Source organism: Etheostoma cragini, chromosome 17 (assembly GCF_013103735.1).
Source record: "Etheostoma cragini isolate CJK2018 chromosome 17, CSU_Ecrag_1.0, whole genome shotgun sequence".
Lineage (NCBI taxonomy): Eukaryota > Metazoa > Chordata > Actinopteri > Perciformes > Percidae > Etheostoma > Etheostoma cragini.
The window spans coordinates 19,937,178-19,948,284 of NC_048423.1; the positions used below are offsets into that span (position 1 = coordinate 19,937,178).

The 11,107-nt window shown below is 38.1% G+C and overlaps 1 protein-coding gene across 1 annotated transcript in view; it reads left to right on the top strand.

Moving 5' to 3' along the window:
- The window catches only part of LOC117960560 (ovarian cancer G-protein coupled receptor 1-like), an 11,944-nt gene extending 6,014 nt beyond the window's left edge, over positions 1–5,930 (top strand). Inside the window, exons 2-3 of the mRNA XM_034898535.1 lie at positions 5,182–5,324; positions 5,420–5,930. Coding sequence (XP_034754426.1) covers positions 5,182–5,324; positions 5,420–5,930 — 654 coding nt within the window. The remainder of the gene's footprint in view (positions 1–5,181; positions 5,325–5,419) is intronic.
- Positions 5,931–11,107: the final 5,177 nt, after the last annotated feature.

The window sequence follows — 11,107 nt, forward strand, 5'->3', positions numbered from 1 at the left end:
GGGGGGGGGGGGGACAAATTATGTGACATGACACCCTTCTGTTTCAGTCGGCGTGTCACTTCACCACGCGGAGTCTGACATCATCTTAGTAGGCCTACCAGAAAAAGTTTTCACATCCTTGAGAAAAAGTATTAGGCTACGATCCTTGACTTTAGTCGACCACACTGTAAAAAAATATCTGTTACGTAAGTAAAAGTCCTGCATTGAAAAGGTTTCTTAAGTAAAAATGGAAGTGTCATCAGGAAAAGGTACTGAAAAGTACTAAAAGTCGAAGTACTCAATGCAGAAAAAAACCTCACATTTTAGAAACGATCCGAACAGTTCCATCGATCAACCAAGAGTTTTACTGGCCAATCATTTCAGCTGTTTTATATATTGTTAATAGTATATTTTATAAACTACATGAGTTTTGTGCAGTGCAAATACCACACTGTAAAAAAATACTCTGTTATTACAAGTAAAAGTCCTGCATTGAAAACGTTACTTAAGTAAAAGCATGTGAGTGTCATCAGGTAAATGTTCTTATAAACTACATGTGTTCTGTGTGTTTAATCTGTGTAAGTACTGAAGCTGTCCCATCAAGGTAGTGGAAAGTAAAAAGTACAACATTTCTCTCTGGAATGTAGCGGTGTAGAAGTAGAAAGTGGCATGAAAACAAAAGACTCAAGTGAAGTAAAAGTACCTCAACATTTCTGCTTGAGTACATGTACTGAGTTACATTGCACCATTGCTTGATACTACATCCTGTCCTCTGCACATCCTGCACTCCTCCACACAGCCTCTGGGTTCTTCCTTAATGCTAGTTACATGGATGTTGTTTGTTTCTGTAGTCATTGTTTGTTTCAAATTAATGTTGAATATTAATGTTTTTATGGGCTCTGCACCATCAACAAAAGCAAAGTACTTAGTGTTAGTCCTAAGCAAAGTGTTAGTCATCACTACACACAGGCCTGAAATACACACACACACAAATGCTCAGGACCTAATCATGCACAAATGGAGAGATGTCAGAGTGGGGGGGCTGCCAGCTGGACCAGCACCCTGAGCGGTTGGGGGCTGGAGTACCTTGCTCAAGGGCACTGGCAGCGTCCAGGAGGTGACCTGAGATTCCTTCAGCCACCAATCCACACCCCCAAAAACAGAATACATGTGAGGGAGAGACAAGGATGTTGTTATTGTGGAGCCGATGAAGTGTAATTAAGAGTGAAGTGATGCTTGATATGTTCCTATATTTATACTTCCTGTTTTAATGTTAAATGTGGCACTATAAATTGTTCCACTTAACTGTATCTGGCTACCTAATGGCTCCCTGTAAGCCTATCATCAATGATGTGTGTGGTTATTTTTACACCATTGAAACAATAATCTGGCGGCCCCGGCAGCAGCAACTCTAAGGACACCCCCCCCAAGACTCTCTGTTGAAGATCTCTGACCTACCTAAATCATCTGTACATTGGTTGATTAGTAATTCTGATACTCTACTGATATGCGGCAAATGTGAACATTACAATCCACTCACAGGTCCAAACCTTCATATGGCTGAGATGAGATGAGAATGAGGTCCCTTTGAGGCGAAATGACAAGTAAATATGATGTTTTTTACATGTTGTTGTAAATGTGTTATGATGAACACTTTGACTAGCCAATTCACTTCCACATGCAGGACGAAGGCTTCTGATCAGCTGTTTCATGGCATCAGCCAGGTGATATATCGTCTCTGTCCAATGGTAGCTTTGTGCACGCTGAGATGAAACCCAACAAACACTATGTAGTTTCTAACTGAGAGGCCTCTAAATTCAATTCAATTCCAATTTTATTTTTAGTATTAAATCCTAACAAGAGTTATCTCAAGACACTTTACCGACAGAGTAGGTAAACACCACTCTCTATAACCAACAAAGACCTAAGAGTTTCCCACAAGCAAGCATTTGGTGTGTCAGTGGTGAGGAAAAGCTTCCGTTTTAGGCCAAAACTTCAGAAACATCCTGACTCTTGGTTGGGGAAAACTGCCAATGCCGGTTTGGACAGAGTCACTGATAGGCTACAGATACAAAGAAATATCATTCCTAATCAGTATAGCAGTTGGAATGTTGAACAGTGGCAGTTATAGTCACAATAACGATAGTGGAACTATAACGAGAAATAGCCGTTCTAAATGACGTTAAATACACTAAAAAGGGAATCAATTATTATTTTGGTGTGTGTTCCACACCATGTTGATAGTGAATCAGTCCTGAGTAGCCTTGGTTGCATGCACTGCTGCCTGCTTTTATTTTGAAGGCATAATAGATGTTTCTTATGGATACGTTTTTATAAATACACCCCACATAATACTGTAAATACAGCATATATTATACATGCAGTGCTGTGTCAAGGCCTGTTTTTTTTGCACATTCAGAACATTCACAATTTAAGGTTCAGTTTTGACCTAATTGCCATTTTATTTTTTATTTTAGTCTCTAAACGGTTTGTCAACACAACGTATTTACCTGTCATACCATGAGCTTAAACTGAGAGGGGGAATGAGAACGATATTCAATGCTTTCACCGGTTTTATCAAGTAATTCTTTTCTCATAATTTACCACAAGATGGCACTAAAGAGCTTAAAAATAAATCTCTTTAGAGTTTGAGTTTATCTTCTCAGAGCTGCTGATGAACTGATGAACACCAGATTTTATTCATATTCTTTTACATTTGGCATTTTTTCATAGCATGCTTTTGTTAGATGTTTATGTTTTATTGATCTTGAGTTCACTTCAGGAGGATTTAACCTAAAGATAATGCAGTTGAAATCCTGTCTATTTTACGTGACAATATGCAAAAGAGTTAACTTGTCACACATTTCATAATGGAATCTATGGTTTAAAGGTCCAAATTGTATGAACTTTCCCATCTAGCGCTGAGATTGTATCGCAATCAACTCTCATGCACCACACAGTTATTTTCATTATAATTTGGCTTTTTCTGGGTGAAGAAGAGGACTCCTTCTCCTGAAACTTTGAGTTTGAATACGTGCAATCTATGGTGGTGGTCAACATTCATGAAAAAGGACAACTATGTGAAGGGCTATACAGATTTTGAGAATGAACCATTATAAAAGTTACACACTTGGACCTTTGAAGACTTTCTGACAAAGATCAACACAGTCTGTCTCATATGAATTTGAAGTTGTTAGACCTATTTCTATCTTAAAACCACTAAAAACTGAGTTCAAGTGGATTGCTACGAGACTTTCCTAATAAGCAGGACTCACTTCTGCTCGGAAGGATCTTATACCTTGTTGAAGATTTTTCCACATTGTGCTGCTGAAACTGTTTTCCGACAATGTTATTATTTTATACATATACTGATGTATAAAATACATAGACCAAACTTAGTTTCAGTTCTCAACTCTCTTATTTTTGTTTCACTCTCAAAAACACTCTGCTGCAACAGAAACTTCCACAACACCAGTCCCGAGCTTTGGTCTGTGCACTCTGTTATACGAGTATGTTACAGAGGACGGCTACCGCTACCGCTGTGACTGTGCCTTCACTGACCTGTTTGTGATTTAAAAAGAAGATGTGTGTGCACGTTCATAGCGGAACTCGATTTGTTATTAAAGGGGAATTGTGGCCAATTTTTACATTAATCTTGAATGCTACAAATATGCATGTACTTTCGAATGAAAAAGACCTGACCCAAATTAGCACATGCAACACAAAATAGTTGCAGCTACATGTACGAGCTTCCACTCAGCTAAAACAGCGGTTAACAGGGTAGGTTTAAAGCGCCTTCTTGCCTTTTAACAGGCACAAAATGCAAATTAAATATCTGTGCAACATGATAAGGGCCTTTATGTGACAACAATATGCATTTTCAACTCAGACATCATTTAAATTCACTCACCCTGTCTGTATCCTGCCAGTAGTTAGCTCGCGCTGTTAGCTGCTAGCTGCTAGCTGCTAGCTGCAATGATGACACATTCAAAGTTAATACAGATTATAGACAGCAGTGAAGTGAAGTCACTGAAGGTTGCACAGTATTTAGGTGGCCTGTAGATATTTAGAAATATTATTACATTATAATATTATATCCTCGAGGGGAGGACCTTAGCTGAAGAGCCACATATTCAAAATAAGCAAAAGTCTTTGAGATTTTCGTACGTTGGAATGAGTCATTAAACAAAGAGGCGACTCCACCTCCTTTCTTTTTCACTCTATTCTCACTCATAACACTAAAGTTAGGGAGAGCTGACTCCATGAGAACAGCAGCGCTGTTATGATGGTCTAACCCGGTTTCAGTTAAAAACCTAAAATCAAGATTATGCTTAATAATAAAATCATTGATAAAAATGATTTTTCTGACCTGACGTTTAGTAAGAAGTAGTTTTTTGGGCAAGGCTGTGGCTGACAAAAAATGAAATATTAAAAATAATATTGAGTGTACTCAGCTATTTTTTTGCTAGGACACTGTAGTGAGGCAGCTTCTAGAAAGTAGAGTGTTTTAGGAAAGTTACCTGCTATGCGAGGTAATGGTCATATGCTTCATTATTTACACACTATTACTACTTGTCTTCATGGAGCGTGAGATCCTGTGAGAGTCATCAGCCAGCATTTCTTCTGTTGGAGAGAGGTCTGTTGGTCCTGGAGTGGCGAGCCAAAACCGGAGTCGGAATAAAGATATTTAAAAGGAAAGGAGAGAAAGTTGAGTTACTGACGTCCAGCAAAGAGTGATAGGACAAACCTTTTTTAACTTTGACTACGAGGACTTTTTCCTTTTCCCCCCGAACAAGGTCGATGGAAAGAACACTGTCTGAGAGGGACTTGGATCAACTTCTTCACATACTCATTATTTACTATTATTTAATGTATGGTCATGTTATGCGTCACAGTTTGGTAAATGACTGAGTGATATTAGTGGATTTCTGACCCAAAGAAACCTTTGGATTTGTTTTTATATTTTGGTTGGCATTTTAATTGATTTAAAGGAAGGAAAAATTAAAGGAGCCAACTATTAAATTAGACGAACTATGAAATAGGATTTATAAATTGTAAAAGACAAAATAAGGGGGAAAGAAAAACGTAATAGGTGCCTGAATAAAAGGAAATTCAAAAAAAACATTCCAATCTGAAATATAATACGGTAATGCAAATAAACTAGGCACTTACCTGACAGGTGGATTCCACAATAAACCATAGAGGAAAGTAGATTGTTTAGAAGTGAAAGGGATCGATTGGGTGGCCCGACCTGAGGACCAGAACACAGACCCAATACCCAGTCACATTTATGGCTGTAGTCTGACGGCCAGTGTTTCCTTCATGGTGTGCATCTCCCTGGAAAGGTATCTGTCTCTCCAGAATGTGGGTAGCTTCTTCTGTGTCTGACCATTGTATTACTATATCATTCCGAAGCTGTGTCTTACATCTTGTATTACAGGTATTTGGTCATCGCCTGGCCACTGTGGTACCGTTTAAGACGAACCATCAAGATCTCCGTGGTGGTCTGTGTCCTGGTCTGGGTTGTTCCTCTTTTCTATTTCTTGTGTTCTTTACTTTGGCGTCGTCGAGAGTTTTTAATACCGTTGTACATATTTTCCCTCCTTCCCCTCCCACTGCTCATATTCTTCCTGGCTGGAACCCTTAAAGCCCTGTCTGCTTCAATCTCAGTTCCTGCTGATAGAAAACGACGAATTGTGGGAATGTTGGTCCTGGTGCTGCTTATTTACCTGCTGCTGTTCCTGCCCATAATCAACACACATAGGAAAACACAGACTAAAGACAAATATTACACAACCCTAGACATCCTGTCTAATGTGTTAGTTAAGTTCAGTCCTCTTGCAGACTTAGTGTTGTATGTTTTTATGAGGAAAGGGGCCATAGACAAGCTTTTGGCCTCTGTGTGTTGTTGCAGAATGGACAGCAACGATGTCAGCGGTCCAGCAGTATGATCGATGTCCAGAGTCAGCTTCATGTAGGCAGAGAAAGAGGGAAGGAGAGAGAAAATTGAGAAACAGAGGGAGACATGTAGGTTAATAGAAAAGATAGAGACAACACAGATTCTGTCTTCTACTGATATGGTTTCCAATAAGACACCTAGCCTTTGATGTAAGCCATCTCTGCGCCAATAAATCTTCTCTTTGCAACTTTATCTATATATCACCCTCTCCGACACACTTGTGTCATGTCATAAATGTGCAAAGTATGTTGCCATTCATAACAACTTTAATCTTCATCAAGACACACAGTAGAGAGAACCAAGTTAATGGTCAAGAGAAAACTGATTTGTGTTTTACACCTGTTGGTATTTACCTGCATAACTCAATACAACTCAAATATGAGCAAGCGCTGTTTGTGCCGTACAAACATGTGCATCACTGCACATGATGAAAAATAAAACTCTTTTCAAGATTACTTGCATGATCTCAAATTGTTTAACTCCATTTTTAAACTATTATCAATCAGACCCCAGACTTCATATTTATATCTTTCTCTATTTAGTTATGATGAACAAGATACTTGCACGTAAATTTCTTCATGTGGTTCATGCAGCTTATGGTGTCTATCCATGTATGAGTCTCATATATTATTCAATAGCAGCTTGATTGGTTGGGGTTAGGCATTGACTTGGGGTGGTTAAGGTTAGGATAGCCGATTGGTCAGGGGATAGGACCTGTACGTGTAGGCATGGACACCTGGCCAATAGTTGTGTGTGAATGTTATTGAAGGGCGGTTCTTGGAGTGGTCATAGTAGAAAAAACAATGTTGCGAACGTCTCAAGGAATATCCTTATTTAAATTGGACTATTATTGAAGATTAACGACACATCACTGGACATGAGCCATGATCACGGCAAACAATATAACACAGCACTATTCACCAAAGATGTGGTGACCTGCATAATCATTTATATTGGACTTCCTTTGGACCCTCCTGGCCATCCATGCTCATTATTCTGTGGTACTGTACATTATGATTGATATCTATTTCTGTGTCTGTCTGTAAAGGATATTGATCTGAGTTGTCAGTGGGCTGGGATTGTGTCTTTTAATGTTGTATACATTTACAGAAATAATCTAGTCCATAATTAAAATGTACATGAAGCTGATTGGACCCTGTAGACACAATTGGGAAAAGTTCTGGAAGATGTATCCAAAACGTTTTACTTATTTAAAATTGTGACTTTAGTAATTTTGTGTACAGATAATAAACTACACTGCATACCATTTGTTAATCTTTATTTAATATGAGTTTTATTTTTGGTGTCTTAGAGGTTGGTCATGCTAATTTGCAGGATGTTTCTTAACAAAAATGGGAATGTCTTCCTTTGATAACTCACTGCATTAAAACAAGGCATGACAGCTAAGTTTAGACAGCAAACTCAAACAAAGAGGCAATTCAAAGTGTTTTGAAATTATAAGGGAGACTAAAATAAATGAAGATAGAATAATAATTTTTCAATTAGATTAAATAACAAGCCATTTTGTCATGTTTCCAGGCAAGATGTTTTTATTGCTATTGTTTTTGTTCGTAAAAAATAATAACTTGGCAAGGGACCTCCTTTCTTAAGTTTCCTTAACTATCTGTTTCTAAAATTTGAACACGGATGACAAGAAGTACCTAGTCATAGAGATGGTATGAGGAATTAAAAACCATTTGGGGGGCATGTGTCAACAGAGTTCTCAAGAAAAAAAGGGTAAGGTAAAATAGAGCGTGGTCTTATCTGGGTGCCTGTTAGTCAACTTCATGATTTTTTGGTGTTTGTCTGGTCTCACAGAATTACGTGAAATGATCATGAACTGTTACACCACATTCCGTGGTGGTGGAACAATGCAAATGTAAAGTCAATGAGAAGATTGCATAGCATTAAGAGAAACTAAGGTAGCGAGTAATATGAAAGCCCGAAAATCCGCATCCAAGGTTGGTTGGGGTGGTGGACGGCTCAAAAAACACAGGACTTTCACCCAGGAGACCGGGGATCATGTCCCGTGTGTCACGTTTCCTAAACCCAACCGTTGCTTTCTTCTTTTACTAAACCCAACTGTCCCTTTCTTCTTTACCTAGACGCAACTGTTCCGTTCTTCTTTTACTAAACTTAACCGTCCCATTCTTCTTTTCCTAAACTCAACCATCCCCAACTTTATTTAAACCCAATTGTCCCGTTCTTCTTTTCCTAAACCCAACTGTCCCATTCTTCTTTTACTGAACCCAACCGTCCCGTTCTTGTTTTACTAAACCCCACCTTCCCGTTCTTATTTTACTAAACCCAACTGTCCAGTTCTTCTTTTTCTCAACCCAACTGTCCCGTTCTTATCTTCCTAAACCCAACTGTCCCGTTCTTCTTTTACTAAACCCAACTGTCCCGTTCTTCTTTTACTAAACCCAACTGTCCCATTATTCTTTACCTAAACCCAACTGTCCCGCTCTTCTTTTCCTAAACCCAACTGTTCCGCTTTCTTTTCCTAAACCAAACTGTCCCGTTATTCTTTTACTAAACCCAACCGTCCCCTTCTTCTTTATTTAAACCCAACAGTCCCGTTCATCTTTTCCTAAACCCAACTGTCCCATTCTTCTTTTACTGAACCCAACCGTCCCGTTCTTGTTTAATTAAACCCAACTGTCCCGTTCATCTTTTCCTAAACCCAAATGTCACGCTCTTCTTTTACTAAACCCAACTGCCCCGTTCTTCTTTTCCTAAACCCAACTGTCCCGTTCTTCTTTTACTAAACCCAACTGCCCCGTTCTTCTTTTCCTAAACCCAACTGTCCCGTTCTTATCTTCCTAAACTCAACTGTCCCGTTATTCTTTTTCTCAACCCAACTGTCCCGTTCTTATCTTCCTAAACTCAACTGTCCTGTTATTCTTTTTCTCAACCCAACTGTCCCGTTCTTATCTTCCTAAACCCAACTGTCCCGTTCGTCTTTTACTAAACCCAACTGTCCTGTTCTTCTTTACCTAAACACAACTGTACTGCTCTTCTTTTCCTAAACCTTACTGTCCCATTTTTCTTTACCTAAACCCAACTCTCCCACTCTTCTTTTCCTAAACCCAACTGTCCTGCTCTTCTTTTCCTAAACCAAACTGTCCCGTTATTCTTTTGTTAAACCCAACCGTCCCATTCTTCTTTTACTAAACCCAACTGTCCCGTTCTTTGTTGTCTAAACCCAACTGTCCCGTTCTTCTTTACCTAAACCCAACTGTCCTGCTGATTTCGTGAAACTGCCAGACAGATTAGTGAGTTAAGTGGGCGTGTTCATTTTATGGATTTTTTTTGATACATTTGTGATAGGCGTATGCCTATTACAATTGTAGAGATTCTACTACTGTTTGTTTCATGCAGGTGCATCCTTTGTATCCTTTGTAGTCAAACACTGGTTAAAGCAAAACTGCATCATAGAACTGCTGTTGAAATAATGTTAAATAAACATAGATGTAATTTGGTTTTATTGTTATTGACCAAAACACCCACAGTATCTTAAATTTAACTGCTACAATTAGACAGTTTTAGTACAGAAAACCTCAATTCACCTGTTTTAAAACCCCCCAAAAAAAGTTAATCCTGCACACCACTGTTTCCCAAAAACATACAAATCATTTAATCAAAGATGACTCAGATCTTCCATGTCTGGCATTATGTAATGCGAGTTAGAGTGACGCTTCAAACTTGCTGGAACCAGGCAGGAAATGTCTGTTTCATAACCAAAGTAGTTCTTTGCACATAATACCATACTTCCTTTGCTCTGGTAAATGACACAATCTTTATTTACATCATTTGATGCTCAATGTTCACACGGTTCCTGGAGTGTGTTTTAATGTGCTTTATTTCTCAAGACTAGTAGTAGAAAGGCATGTCATGAATGCAGAAGTTGGGCTGCAGGCTGCCAAAGGTGCAATCAGACGTGGAGCTTAAACGTCTTGTAGTAGAAGTCCTGGTACATGCACACATTCTGGTACACGTTGCTGTACGGTAGCTTAAAGACAGGGTCCTGGAAGAGAGCAAACGTAGGAAGTGGGAAGTTATAGAAGACAACATGTTGATATTCCTTTCCTTTTTTAATTTCTTGGTTTATTTTTATTTATCTTTTTTAAATTTCAGGTTTGATTACTTTCATTCTACATTCCTATTTAGTCATGTGGTTTTTTTCTTCATTTTAGAACTTAATACTACCTCATATCTGTCTTATTCTCATATCTTATTTTATTTAAGCTGGGTGTATATTTTTAATTGTTTAAATTAATCTTCTAAAAGGTTTATGTAAACAAATGATATACATTATATGTTCAAAAATATTTAAACCTTCAATAAGCTCATCAAAACAAACAAAACAGCCACATATTAAGCAGACCTAACATGCATGTGCGGAATACTACTTGCGGTGTTTTTAAACAACAACCCCACCTTCCCCCTCCCTCCCACACTACTTTATACATTTCCTTACAGTTCAAACTCATTTTATCTCTCTGCTTTCGAAGAGGAGACGGAGATTAATACCAGCCTATTGCATATTATGTAACTTTTACCATATGTATTGTAGACTATTTGGATGCAGAGGACAAAACATCAGACATTGTTGTAGGTAATTCATTCTGTGTTTTTCAGCTGTCAAAGATACATCTTGGGCCTATTTATCATATAGATTGTTTAAAATCATGAAAATGAATATGCAACCTTAAACAGTGGACTAGGCTGTGTTTAAACCAATTGTATTTCCTTTGGGTTTTTCCTTGTCTTACCTTAAATTCTCAGACTTATGGATATGTAATTGTGTAAAAAAAGACAGAAAATGTAGTTTAACAAACCGGCTAAAAGATGAAAGCAAGAAGTAGGCCTACTGTGTAGAAGCAGAACTACTGTGTAAATATTTCAGAAATGTAATCCACATATCAAAACATGCTTACAAAGGCTATTTCTTACAAATATATGTTCTGTATGTATGTATGTATGTATGTATGTACTTTATGTATGTACAGTGGTGTGAAAAAGTGTTTGCCCCCTTCCTCATTTCCTGTTCCTTTGCATGTTTGTCACACTTAAGTGTTTCGGAACATCGAACCAATTTAAACAATAGTCAAGGACAACACAAGTAAACACAAAATGCAATTTGTAAATGAAGGTGTTTATTATTAA